Source organism: Palaemon carinicauda, chromosome 26, assembly GCF_036898095.1.
Source record: "Palaemon carinicauda isolate YSFRI2023 chromosome 26, ASM3689809v2, whole genome shotgun sequence".
NCBI classification, from domain to species: Eukaryota; Metazoa; Arthropoda; class Malacostraca; order Decapoda; family Palaemonidae; genus Palaemon; species Palaemon carinicauda.
In genome coordinates, this window is record NC_090750.1 from 97,732,913 (window position 1) to 97,747,912 (window position 15,000).

General features: G+C 35.2%; 1 protein-coding gene across 1 annotated transcript in view; it reads right to left on the minus strand.

Annotated features, from left to right (window-relative positions):
* Positions 1-15,000, minus strand: part of LOC137620081 (uncharacterized) — a 489,014-nt gene that overhangs the window by 351,776 nt on the left and 122,238 nt on the right. The window contains exon 3 of the mRNA XM_068350356.1: positions 8,676-8,893. Coding sequence (XP_068206457.1) covers positions 8,676-8,893 — 218 coding nt within the window. The remainder of the gene's footprint in view (positions 1-8,675; positions 8,894-15,000) is intronic.

A 15,000-nucleotide genomic window follows, 5' to 3' on the forward strand; every position in this document is an offset into this window, starting at 1 on the left:
AATTTCATTAATGCAAGGCAAGCTCACAGCGAGCATGGTTGGTAGTGCTAATGAGATAAAAATTTCTTTAATGATGACGGGTCACAGAGAACCACTAGCTATAATTGGGACAGTCTTTTTCTGATGAGAAAAGAATTACAGTCACCCCTATGAGCTTCCTGACACAGAAATCCAAGAGAAAGATTCTTGCTTCTGTCTTATTTATCAGTAAACCCATGTAGTGTGCCTCTTTAGTTAGAAATATGACCTTTTACATTTTACCATAATCCCTAGATTTCAGCAAATACAAGGAGGTACCAACAATCTTGGAGCATCTACATCTGTGTGGATGCTAGCTTTACATAAAGATATTTCAGAAGACACATGCCACATAGACAGCTGATATTAGCATGAACCCTTGAATGAACACCTGGTGGCTGCCTAAAGTCTAAAGCACAGCATTTTGAGCTGGCAGGCAATCCTTTTGTAAATGAAGCAAAGGGGCTTCATGAGGTTCTAATGGAATACAGTTTGAAAAGTGGTGTTCATCTGATAAAGAGAGCCTACCAAATGAACTCATCTAATTGGGAGAGGTTTATGACTGGGCTCCAACCTTGTGTTAATCTTTCCAACAAGAAAATCCAACTGCAGAAGCTAGAGAGCAACTGTCTATAACTTCCAGTATATTGTTCTCACACATCTCCCTCACCTCTGACCAAAAGCTCAGAGATTTTGGGGATCATGGAAGATAGGCCCGACACAGGATTTTTAGCCGAGATAGTAGCAGCCTATGATTCTTTCCTAAGCCTTGGGGAAAGGCTGAGGGGACTAGAAAGGTTTATGAATATATCTAAGAAAAGAAAAAAAAGTAAGACTAATGATCAGTATATATCAAAGGACTAAGCCTTCACTAACCATGATATCAGAAGTGTAGCCACTCTTAAATGATAACTTGTAGTTTCCTTTATATATCCCCAAAAGAATTGTTGAAGGAGACTGCACAACAATGCAGCCAACCGAATGGTTGAACGTTTTCATTGCCCCCTCAAAGCAGCCTTGATGTTCCGCTGCAATAAATCCAACTGGTTTACTCAGCGTCCCTGGGTCCTTCTGGGATTAAGAACCACTCCTAAGGAGGCCCTGGATGCCTCGGCAACTGTAATGGTGCATGGCGACCCACTGGTAGTCTCTTCTGAATATTTTCCGTGCAATCTCCTCAACAATCTCCAACGCCTATGTCACATTATGGGAAAATTTACGCCATGGGGCAAGATCACAAGCCCGCAGCGAAGCAACAAATACTGAAAGATTTATATGTGGCAACAAACATCTTCCTGGCAACGACACTAGCAAGCCACTCTTTAGATATGGTAAGCAGCTCTTCTAGGAGAAGGACACTAAAATCAAACCATTGTTCTCTAGTCTTGGGTAGTGCCACAACCTCTGTACCATGGTCTTCCACTGTCTTGGGTTAGAGTTCTCTTGCTTGAGGGAACACTCGCCCACTCTCTCCTAACTTATTTCTCTTCCCCTTGTTTTGTTAGAGTGTTTATAGTTTTTTATAGGAGATATTTATTGTTATTCTTAAAATATTTTGTTTTTCTTTTTTCTTTTCCTCACTGAGCTATTTTTCCTGTTGGAGCCCCTGGGCTTATAGCATCCTGCTTTTCTAACTAGGGCTGTAGCTTAGCAAGTAATAATAATAATAACACCCACTTACATGGGCCATTTCATCGTGATCCGTCGCACACCGAAGGCTTTCTTAACTAACATTCGTGTCAAAGAATACTGGCTCTCCATTGATCGCCTAAAACCTGTGTATCTCCTGCAAGATGACCCATCTACAGTTTGCCTGTCTAAAGCAGGCACCCTTACTTCACATGTATGTCATTTTCGGGGTATGAGCCACGTACCGCACTTGTTTCATAAACACAGTGCAATGCTATTGATTAATTTCTATTATCTCTCATATGCATTTTTAGAAAAGAAAACAGGCGGCTTATTATCTTTGGAAAAGTAACAGATCATATTTGACTTAAAATAACCATACCTACCTAAGAGTAGTTGCTCAGTGAGTTTATAGTTGAAATAAAAAAAATAGCCCAGAATTTCACCATAAAAGTCTATTACTGGTATAACGTCGGAACACAAATGGTTAGCCACCCATAAATATGCAATACTTGTTGTAGATTTGAAAATTTCTCCTGTGCTTAAAGCAAATGACTGTCATACTATTGCCTTATTTCCTTCCCTCACTGGGCTATTTTCCTTGGTTGGAGCCCTTGAGCTTAAAAAATCTTGCTTTTCCAATTATGGTTGTAGATTAGCTAATAATAATAATAATAATAATAATAATAATGTTGCGTTGTCTCTCTCTCTCTCTCTCTCTCTCTCTCTCTCTCTCTCTCTCTCTCTCTCTCTCTCTCTCTCTCTTACGCATTTAAAATATGGCCTTTTATCTGTTGTTTTTTTTATATTCTTCTTTGTAGACTAAGCAAATGTTTATATTTAATTATTCAAAAGAGGATACTTATCTTTTACAAAGTACAATATAAATGTTTTTTTATCATATAAAATTAAAAATTATTTGTTGATAAGATATAATATGTCCCTTTCTTAAAAGTAGGTAATTGTAACACTTGATTAAGAGAGTATAACACACTTCTCTTTATTTCAATAATATTCGTAAAAAATTGTTACAAGTGTTTAAAGAATTCTTTGACTACTGAAAAGTATAAATGATTCATTACATATTAATTTTTTTTTTTTATCATCCAGTTGATTGAGAATTTTCCTTGATGAGAGTTGAAGGTAACAAACATTCTTATTTCCATCTCTCTCTCTCTCTCTCTCTCTCTCTCTCTCTCTCTCTCTCTCTCTCTCTCTCTCTCTCTATATATATATATATATATATATATATATATACATATATATATGCATATATATATATATACATATATATATACATATATATATATATGCATATATATAAATATATATATATATATATATATATATATAAATATATATATATATATATATATATATATACATATATATATATATATGCATATATATATATATATATAGCCTATATATATACATATATATATATATATATGTATATATATATATATATATATATATAATCAGTTCACAAATTTTGAAGCAACACCGTGGAATGGTGTGAACTTCTATACTGATAAAGAGATGATTTTAAAAAAACTCTGTGAGATTGTATGGGAAATTACTTTGTGTATTTCAATCTAAAAGCATTATTTGTTCTGTCTAAAATTGACAGCTTTCCATATGTTTTTTATTTCCGCCTCGGTTCCCTTAATGAATCCTGGCATAAAAGACAGAATCGTTTGGAGCGTTATATTCATCTCTTTCTCACAAAAGCCTACTAGCTTTTAATATGGGGGTTTTAATTACATATATTTCTATACATAGTTATGAATATGAGGCTATCTAGTATGTACAAAATGTACATATTTACACATGTAATTTTCTTGTATAAGCGCTTAGGCATAAAACTTGCAGTGCATATTAGTATAGATACATTTTTATTATGGCCGGGTTTTCTTATTCCTACAAAATATGAAATAGGGTAATGCATTCTAAATAGAAATGAATATATGGTTCTTTAGTTCATATATATCCTGGATACTCTGGGAATGGGTGACGAAGTAAAATACGTTGGTTCGAGAACTCTGATTGCTGTAGGAGTAAAACTTGTAATAGTGAATTTGCTTTGTCAAAGAATGGGAAATAACAAGCGTTAAGAGTATATACTCTTTCGACAGAATCTGGCTGGATTTGGAAAATATGTAATGGTAATCAAAATGCAAAAAGATGAAGCTATTCTTAAGTATGGAATTTCAAGAGTGAATGAGAATGGAAAGTGGCTTATGAAAACGGAATGAAAAAGGGCTTAGATTATATATATATATATATATATATATATATATATATATATATATATATAATCATCATCAGCCCTAACTAGCCCATTACAGGACAAAGGCCTCAGACATGCCCTTTCAACTACGTGTGTTTATGGTCGTTTATGACAGTTTATACAAACAAATGTTCATAGTTCGTCAATCCATCCTCGTTTCTTCCTTACCCTGCTTCTTTTGCAATTTCTAGGGAACCATCCTAGTATTCAGTTATATCCACCTGTTATGTGCCATTCTTAATAAATGTCCTGCCCATGTAAAATCTTTTTTTTTTTTTTTTAAGAATATCCTCTACTTTAGTTTGCTCTCGCGTGTATGTAGCTCTATGTTTGTATTTCAGTGTAATTTCCATCATTATCCTTTCCATAGCTCTTTGAGTTGTAACTAGCTTATGCTCTAAGGCATTAGTAAGGCCCCAAGTTTCTGATGCTCAAGTTAACAGGGGTAGGACCATCTGATTAAATACTGACACGGTACTCTTCATAATGTCATTTTGTTTAGCAAAAATCTCTCAATCCCATACTTGTCTTTTTTTCAATTTCGGTCTCTTCCTGGGGTAACACTTACTGTCTGTCTTAAGTAGGCATATTCATCAACAATTTCCAGAGGTTAGTCCATAACCCTTATTTATTGTATTATCAGAGCTTTACTCATATTCATTTTCAGGCCTACATTTTCAGCGTTATCAATGCTGAGATCTGGATGTTGATAAGCAACTGTCATCGACATACTTAAAATCATACTTTGAGTTTTGTTTGGATTCAATTTCATGCTCCATGATTTGCACCATGCATTAATTTTAGTGTGTGTGTGTGTGTGTGTATGAACACATATTTGGTTTTACTCCACACCCATACACAATACTTGATGTTCTACATGCGATGTACTAAAAGAGAACTCCGTACATAAGGTTACATTTATGGGAATGTTTGAGAAAAAGATATGATAAAAATATTTCATGTTTTCAAATCACTTGATGCTTTAGTTACAAAGGTTACAAACTTATGACTTATGCAATGAAATATAGCTTTTCTAAGATGACATATTTTTATCAAAATGAGTTAACCTTGGAAATCCATTAGGTATTTCTACTGGCGTTAACTGTAACAACGACATTCCAGTATTCCGATAACAGTAATTTTATAGTTATCATAAGCGTTATTCCAGAATTTTACTTCATTATTTATTTCGTTTAAACTAGGTGAATTAGAATGAAATTACTTTCTTTTGTGGAAACCTGAAAAGTAACTAGGGGGTAACACTTAACTTACCCAAGAGTTTCAGCTCATCCCATCAAACAAGATTAAAGTGGCACCAGCCACTGTCCCTTCTTTTCTCTAACTTATATCTCACGGTCTTTCCTTTCAATGAGTCAGTCTCTCTCTCTCTCTCTCTCTCTCTCTCTCTCTCTCTCTCTCTCTCTCTCTCTCTCTCTTCGGAAGACGCTTCAGTTTCCCCTGAACATTAACTTGAATGTATTGTACCAGTTAATAAAGTGGAAAAATTTTCTTCAAGGGAAACGTCAGTGATAGAGAGAGAGAGAGAGAGAGAGAGAGAGAGAGAGAGAGAGAGAGAGAGAGAGAGAGAGAGAGAAATGCAAACACAATCTAGCCGAAAACAAATTCAATTTTAAAGGGGGAAAGTTTTTCAGAAAAAGTATTTTACCAAAGTAATTAATATCTGGAATAGAAGAAAAACCGACTATCCAACTTCAGTTAATCTCATTGAAATTATGAATACCAAAGTCTTAGAAAATTGGAAGCTTAGAATGAAGTAAGGTTCGAATGGTAGTCATTCTGGCGTTCAAACTTTGCACGGTAAAGTTTAATTTTAATTGCTTACCAAGTTAAATAATTGTGGGCTCTGAGACAATATGACAAGCTGCTTGTCAGATCGCAAACTCCAGAAGTTTGGCAAGAGTTTTTGGATTTGGGGTTGAAGATTGTAATGTGTATTTGATATTGGAGCGACTTTGTGCATAGCCATAAGATTAAAAAAAAAAAAAAAAAATTGTTGATTTATTTGGTGTTCTTATTATTAAGAATAAGTTGTTATTATAAAATCGGACGTCGATGGTATTGGTTGCTTTATTTTTGTTTCTTGAAGAACATAAGAAGTGCTAATAAGCTCTCCAATTCTGAATGACTGTATCTCTTACTAACTTCCATGATTAAACTACCTTGTTTCCTGTAACCAAAAGTCGTTTCAACGGATATAATTATTATTATTATTATTATTACTATCCAAGCTACAACCCTAGTTGGAAAAGCAAGATGCTATAAGCCCAGGGGCTCCAACAGGGAAAAATAGCCCAGTGAGGAAAGGAAATAAGGAAAAATAAATAAATGAAGAGAACAAATTAACAATAAATCATTCTAAAATAAGAAACAACGTCAAAACAGACATGTCATATAATAAACTATCAACAACATCAAAAACAAATATGTCATAAATAAACTATAAAGACTATGTCCGCCTGGTCAACAAAAAAGCATTTGCTCCAACTTTGAACTTTTGAAGTTCTACTGATTCAACCACCCGATTAGGAAGATCATTCCACAACTTGGTCACAGCTGGAATAAAACTTCTAGAGTACTGCGTAGTATTGAGCCTCGTGATGGAGAAGGCCTGGCTATTAGAATTAACTGCCTGCCTAGTATTACGAACAGGATAGAATTGTCCAGGGAGATCTGAATGTAAAGGATGGTCAGAGTTGTGAAAAATCTTATGCAACATACATAATGAACTAATTGAACGACGGTGCCAGAGATTAATATCTAGATCAGGAATAAGAAATTTAATAGACCGTAAGTTTCTGTCCAACAAATTAAGATGAGAATCAGCAGCTGGAGACCAGACAGGAGAACGATACTCAAAACAAGGTAGAATGAAAGAATTAAAACACTTCTTCAGAATAGATTGATCACCGAAAATCTTGAAAGACTTTCTCAATAAGCCTATTTTTTGTGAAATTGAAGAAGACACAGACCTTATATGTTTCTCAAAAGTAAATTTACTGTCGAGAATCACACCTAAAATTTTGAAAGAGTCATACATATTTAAAGAAACATTATCAATACTGAGATCCGGATGTTGAGGAACCACCGTCCTTGACCTACTTACAATCATACTTTGAGTTTTGTTAGGATTCAACTTCGTACCCCATAATTTGCACCATGCACTAATTCTATTTAAAGGAGATTTCCTCCTCAAATGACACCTTAATCTTAAACTTGTATTGAAGTTCTTAGATCTCTAATTCCATTTTTTTCGGTCAAATTTGAAAGAGGTTTTGAAGTAGTTGAAAGGTGATTTGATTGTTTGATTTTCAAAGTTATTTGTGACAACGTATACTGTATCATTTGAACACTTATGTAGTCAAATTTACAGTGCTATAAGGTTGTTGTGGCCTGATTGGTAACGTCTCTGCTTGGTATTTTCCAGACAGGGGTTCGAGTCCCGGTCAGACTCGTTAGTACCTTCAGTGTCTGCAACTTTACCATCCTTGAGAGCTAAGGTTGGGGAGTTTAGGGGACCCTATAGGTCTATCTGTTGAGTCATCAGCAGCCATTGCCTGGCCCTCCCTTGTCCTAGCTTGGGTGGAGAGGGGGCTTGGGCGCTAATCATATATGGTCAGTCTCTAGGGCATTGTCCACATATTACTGTCCCTTGCCTCTGCCATTCATGAGCAACCTTTAAGCCTTTAAGTATCTAAGATATGAATTCTTTCTGGCATAGACATATGTTTTGATGTACAGTACATCCCCTACCCATATCAAGAGCTTACCCAACCCAACTCAGCGGTTGAAGGAATGGGGCATTGAGACATAAGTTCACCTTTCTGAGGAGGAGAGTTAAAACGCACATGAAATTAGAGGAAGGACTATTTGGAATAAGTGACTTCTCAGCGATAGTGATGGATGGAGAGTGAGAAATTTAAGAGGTGAAGTAGAAGAAAAAGAACGTTGAAGAGAATCATTTGCAAGAGATCTGTAAATTTCGCTGGAGATAATGTCCTTTCAATCTGCTTCTCGAAACTTAACACAGAACGCACTTTAGACGGATTAAGCATGATAATATTAAAGCTCAAAGACAGAGTTCAAACTAATGTAGACAAGGATATTGGCCACCAACAACTTAGGCAAGAAAACAAATAATTATGATTACATTAAAAAACCTGTCATCGATTACAACTGCGTCAAAACACAACAAAACAGGTACACAAAACCTGTCATCGATTACAACTGCGTCAAATCACAACAAAACAGGTACACAAAACCTGTCATCGATTACAACTGCGTCAAAACACAACAAAACAGGTACACAAAACCTGTCATCGATTACAACTGCGTCAAATCACAACAAAACAGGTACACAAAACCTGTCATCGATTACAACTGCGTCAAATCACAACAAAACAGGTACACAAAACCTGTCATCGATTACAACTGCGTCAAAACACAACAAAACAGGTACACAAAACCTGTCATCGATTACAACTGCGTCAAATCACAACAAAACAGGTACACAAAACCTGTCATCGATTACAACTGCGTCAAATCACAACAAAACAGGTACACAAAACCTGTCATCGATTACTACTGCGTCAAAACACAAAAAAACAGGTACAAAGTACATTATATCAAGAGTTACAATAATGATGACGTCCATATTACAAAACTATAACGGAACTTTCTGGTATAATCTAGTATGCTGAGAAACATGTGCACTCACCGTCACAAAATCATAGTCCTCCTCAGTATCAAAGTACAGAAATGCTGCAAACAGCACATGGGAAGGAGGCGCTCTGAGAATCCAGGTGCACTTGACGGCTGTCGGGTAAAACTGGTAACCTTGCCATATGCCTGTGATAGGATCCCAATTGACTTCAGGGAAGGCTAGATTGCCTGTGCTGTTCCCCGGAGTCAGGAGAAGTGGTCTGCCATTGCATTCTGGAATGAAAAAAAAAATAATCTTTAATCCTAAATTGTTGGTTATATAATTTTGTAAATTATTTTTTTGCTATATATCAGTAATTGATAATCAGATTTCAAGAGAGAAATATACAAAAACTTTATTCTTTCATTTTGCAAACCATACACTAAATCTAGTTGCCAATTATTTGAACACTGTTCTAGAAATAGTTACAGTTTTAACAGCAAAGGATATAATGAACCTTTTTAATAAATCCAAACATTACATCTTTTTGTGAGACACGTTGCTTCCAAATAATTCTGAAGTATTTTCATACTTAAGGAACATTTTGTCCGTATTGCTGCTTTTCAGCTGCACTGTGCTAAGACTAAGTTTATTGCTGAAACCTGTGGCAAATATTTTGCAGTCAAAAAGTATATCCTTATTACAATGTGCAAATTATATAAAGCAAATACTCTCTAACGTGCATGACAATCGCTATACTGTGCATGCCATAGTTCTAAATGTTTTAGATGATGCCAATGATATTGACGAGAACCTGAGGTGGTTTCTTATTTTATCTTTTTATTTAAAACGTTATATGACATCTCTTACAGTCACAATATTTACAGTATGGTTACATTTTTATATAAACAAAAACCATCTACATAAACAATTTACACATTATTTCGATTTCTTGCCCCTAAAAAATAATTTATATACTTTTTTAACATTTTATTCATTCTTTCTTTTGTTATGTATTTTGTACGGTAATACTTTATGCGCTACAGGTATTACGAGTAATGTTGCACAGTATTGCATTAATAAAACGTGTTCCAACATAGTTTATAAGTGTAGTAGCGTATATTATGAAGGATTTAACCATTAATCAATTTGTCCTTATGTTAGGATGTGATTCTTCTTACTTTTGTATTGCAGTAGAATACGATCTTTTAAAGAGTGATGCCCATTTGTTATTTTTGTATTGTTGTGTAAGAGTTTTGTTTGCATATTCTTACTCGAGAGTTACAAGTTTGTAGTAAAAGATCATAGATGTAAGCCTGGGCGAAATTTAACATATTTTAATAAGAAAAGTCTGATTATATCCCATCTACCCAGAAGACAAGTGGGCAAAGATGCTGGGATAGGAACATTCTCAACAAATTAACTATTATCATTCCCAGTGAGTCAGCTGATATCAAGTAAGTGTGATGTAGGCCAAACATTACATATTTGGCGATGACAGTCAAGACGAAACCCATGCAGAAAAGCAGCAGCAGAAGAATAGCCAACCAGAAGATGTAATCCCATGCAGCAGGAAGGCAACTAGATGTAACCCCATGCAGCAGGAAGGCAACTAGATGTAACCCCGTGCAGTAGGAAGGCAACTAGCTGTAACCCCATGCTGCAGGAAGGCAGCAAACCAGAGGAACGCCACAACACATTTCTACATTCAAGCTCAATTTCAAGGAAGAAGCCAACATCCTACATATATATTTATTTGTTACGACCAAGTAAGGTAGGATTGAAATTTGTTACCAGTAGGCATTAGGTGGTAAAACTTCACCATTAGCCAATGATAGTTTACATAAAACAAAAAAGAGTAAAACTGCTAAAGTTGGTTGCACAAACACACAAAAGGTGCAATTAACATAGAAATTACGTTAGAATTAACTTCTAGTTAATTTTGAAGATTTCATTTGCCTAACTTAATTCAGGTAAGAAGTCAAAATGCTTTTGGACATCAAACATCCTGAGAAGTTCAGCATTGTTGCAGAACCCAATTCTGTTGCAACATGATGGCAACAGTGGTGTGAGGAATTTAAGATTTATATAGAACCTTTAGGTAGTATGAAAGATGCACAGAAGACGTTACTACTGCACACAGCCGGTAAAGAGGTTCGGGAAGTGTTTAAGATACTACAACCTACCGATGACACTAGTAAAGCTGCGATTAAGGATCTCACCACACATTTTGCCCCTCAGGTCAATAAATTTTTTGAAAGGTATCAATTTACAGCTCAGGCATATCAGAAAGACCACGAGAATCTAGATGCATTTGTGACTAGACTTAAAAATTTAGCTGTCTCATGTGAATTTCTAGAGTTAGAAAACATTATCATAGATAAAGTTATTGCACATCACAAGAGCTAAGAAAAGAAATTACGGCAAGATGAAGATTTAACACTAGAGAAGGTATTGATTATAGGCAGAGCTTTAGAAACATCAAATAGGCAATGTAATATAATAGGTAATTCTACAAGCAATAGAATGGAAAATCCTAAAATTAGCAAGATAGGCTCAAAGTTGAAAGACAATGAGAATCAGAGAAAGAATGGGTCAAAGCCTAGTCATAAGAAATTGCCGAACTCTAATGCTCACAAATATCAGAATCAGACCTATACGCAAAAGCAACAGGAAAACCCAAAATGTTATAGGTTTGGTAAAACTGATCATCTTGCATACAAAGCAAGGAAATGCCCTGCTGCAGGACAAACATGCCAAAATTGTAGAAAGATGGGCCATTTTTCAAATGTTTGTAGATTTCTTAAACAGTACGCAAAGAAAATAAATGCAGCAGTTCCTACTATAGGCCAAAAAAAAAATTCGGAAAATGTTCATGTTAATTAGGATAGGCCAGAAACTGATTTTGCGTTTTGTATTAGTTCTGTCAACAAAGGTGCAAAGAAACACATATTGGTAGAAGCGATTATAAATGGTAAGCCATTTGTAATGTAAGTTGACACAGCAGCTAATGTATCAATTAAGTCTGAGAAAAATGCTAAAACCATTCCTAATTTGTTATTAGAAGGTACAAATAGAGTTTTGAAAGGTTATAATGGTTTTGATATTCAAGTAATGTATGCTTCAAATGTAGAAGTACAGTATCAAGATCAGAAGTTAGATAGAATGCCATTAACGGTAGTTGAAGGTAAAGGACAAACTTTACTAGGTTTGGATTGGTTACAGTATTTGAAATTAGATTGGCCTAGTATTTTGAAGGTTACAGGTACACAAAATGAACACAAGAATGAAGTGTCTGTGGATAATATTCTATCAGAGTTTCAAGACGTATTTGAAGATAAAGTTTGTGCAGTAAAGTACGCAAAGGCAATTTTAGTTTTAAAATCAGATAGTACTCCTAGATTTTTTGCTCCAAGACCAGTACCATATACATTTAAAAGTGCAGTTGAAACAAAAATCAAATGGTTAGAAAGTGAAGGTTCTTGGGAAAAAGTTATATACTCAGATTGGGCTACACCATTAGTTCCTGTTGTGAAGGAAAACGGGCAGGTTAGGTTATGTGTAGATTACAAGGTAACATTGAATCCACAGCTTCAGGTAGCTCAACATCCATGACCAATTCCGAAAGACATGTTTACAATTATGTCAGGATGTACTGTATTTTCTAAGTTAGATCTCAGACAAGCATTTCAACAGCTGCCCATGGAGGAAAATTCACAAGAACTGTGCACAGTAAAGACATTCGTAGGTTTGTATAGGCCAAAGAGATTGCGTTATGAAGTAGCAAGTAGTCCAGCTATATGGTAACAAACTATGGATAAAATTTTTTCAGGAATGCAAGGAGTATTTATTTTCATAGTCTCTGGTAAAGATGAAAGAGAACATAGTGAAAGATTACGGGCAGTTTTGAAGAAATTGAAGGAGCATAATATTAGAGTTAATAAGAGCAAATGTATTTTAGAAACTGATTCAGTGGAATACTTAGGTTTTGCAATTAATGGCTAAGGTATTCACAAGACTAAGGAGAAAATTAAAGCCGTGATATCAATGAAGGTACCAGAAAATGTTAAAGAATTACAATCACACTTGTTACAGATCACAAACCTCTATTAGCAAGATTGGGTCCAAAAACAAATTTACCTTCGTTGGTAGCTGCAAGACGACAGCGTTGGGCAATTACGTTAGCCACATATCATTAGGATATAGAATATTGTCTTACATCAAAGATGGGTACTGCAGAAGAGTATGGTGACAGTATATTGCTAGTTTCAGTATATGATGTACCCATTACAACCAAATATATTGCACACAGTACCAAGAAAGACCCAATACTTAGTAAGGTTTTAGAGAGTTTAATGACAGGTAGGGACTTGCGTGAAAATGGTGCAAATTGTAAACCCTATAAATAAATATGGAGTGAATTGAGCATGGCACAAGGTTGAATAATGAAAAGGTCAAGAGTAATCCTTCCCAGTTCACTGAGGAATAAGGTTTTGTCTGAAATACATGCTGATGCCCAAAGTATGGTCAGATCAAAGTTTACTGCAAGGACTTTTGTCTGATGACCAGGTGTAGATAGAGATATTGAATTGTTTGTAAGAAATTGTATTAATTGTGTTATGCAAAAGAACAATCCTCAATTTGCTAGAATGCAACCATGGGAATTACCCAGGTATCCATGGCAAAGAGTGCACATAGATTTTGTAGGTCCTTTCTTAGGTTATTTGTTTTTTAAAACTCGTATATGCTTGCAGTAAGTGGCCAGAAGTAATTCCAGTAAAGACAACAACATCTTACACAACTGTATTAGAATTAATGAAAAATTTTTCTATACATGGTATACCAGAGCTCCAAAACTCACCTGATTATATTACATAAGTCTGTTACACTTGAAAAGTATAGTACGCAACTCCCAAACAGCGATATATGAATACTGAATATCCAAAGGTTTCTTACGTTAGTCAAAACAAAACTGGGTGATTATTTATGTGAACTATTCTAAACCAACCTCTTACGTTGGTCCTTAGTCAGGGAATACGAGCAAAGCCCTGAGAAAAAATATTGGCGATTTAAAAATTACACACTTTACAAAAATAAATATATTCTATAAAAGTTACAACAGCAATTTACAAGAATTAACTTCAAAAGTAAATCACTCAAACAATTAAATGTGCACTAAACCTTAGACTAAGATAAAAGAAAGACAGTGCAAAAAAAAGATACACAATCACTTGTTTCATTTTTCACTGGAAATTAATTAATAAAAAATATTTAATTTTGACAATGAATGAAAAGAAATAACACTTTAGCACTCTATAATGATTAAATACTAATGAAATTTAGATATATATAACTGTTACACTTACGTCTTTTGGCTCGCATAATGTTACAGAATGGTTTAAGCAAAATTCTTTAAAAGCACTTCACAATAACCTAAATCTCACAGGGCCAGATACAAAAATTGATGTTAAAAGAACTTATATCAACACTACACTTGAATTAGCATCCCAAAATTTCACCCACGCTTGAACAACACTATACACGATATATGTTGGATAAAAATCACTAATGTTTGACAGTAAAGCACTATTCGCACTTGAGACGAGAGGGCTGGCTGACATTGGCTCTTATAAAGGAATAAGCTGGATCTCTTCTGCTGCTTATGAATTCCTGGAGGCTATATACTGTATATTGACTTAATTAGTCTAGAATATTCTACTATATCATTCTCGTAGCGTGGGGGAATGGTCTAACGAAATAAGGTAGCCAACCTTAGCGGAGTAAGGTTGCCAACCTTAGCGGAGTAAGGTTGCCAACCTTAGCGGAGTAAGGTTGCCAACCTTAGCGGAGTAAGGTTGCCAACCTTAGCGGAGTAAGGTTGCCAACCTTAGCGGAGTAAGGTTGCCAACCTTAGCGGAGTAAGGTTGCCAACCTTAGCGGAGTAAGGTTGCCAACCTTAGCGGAGTAAGGTTGCCAACCTTAGCGGAGTAAGGTTGCCAACCTTAGCGGAGTAAGGTTGTCAACCTTAGCGGAGTAAGGTTGCAACCCTCTCTCAGCTAACTCCGGCCAACTACCCTCGTGACAATAAAAAAAAAAAAGAGTAAATCTAATTCAAGAATTTTCATGTAGCCTACTTTCTAACCATGTGGAAACATGAAGATGAGGTAATCCCTCATGCTCATTAATCGTGTTGGTCATACAGTATTCCTAAACGAGATTACACAAGACTCCGTAACAAAAAACTTTAAATAAAAAGTTAATCTTAAAAATAACGTAAATTTACATGTACTGAATTGATTGAAAATACAGTTAAATCAATGATGAAAGTCTTATGAAATTTACATACATTACCTAAACCTATAAGAGTGGAACTAGCCTTACAAGCTGGTTATACATGTCT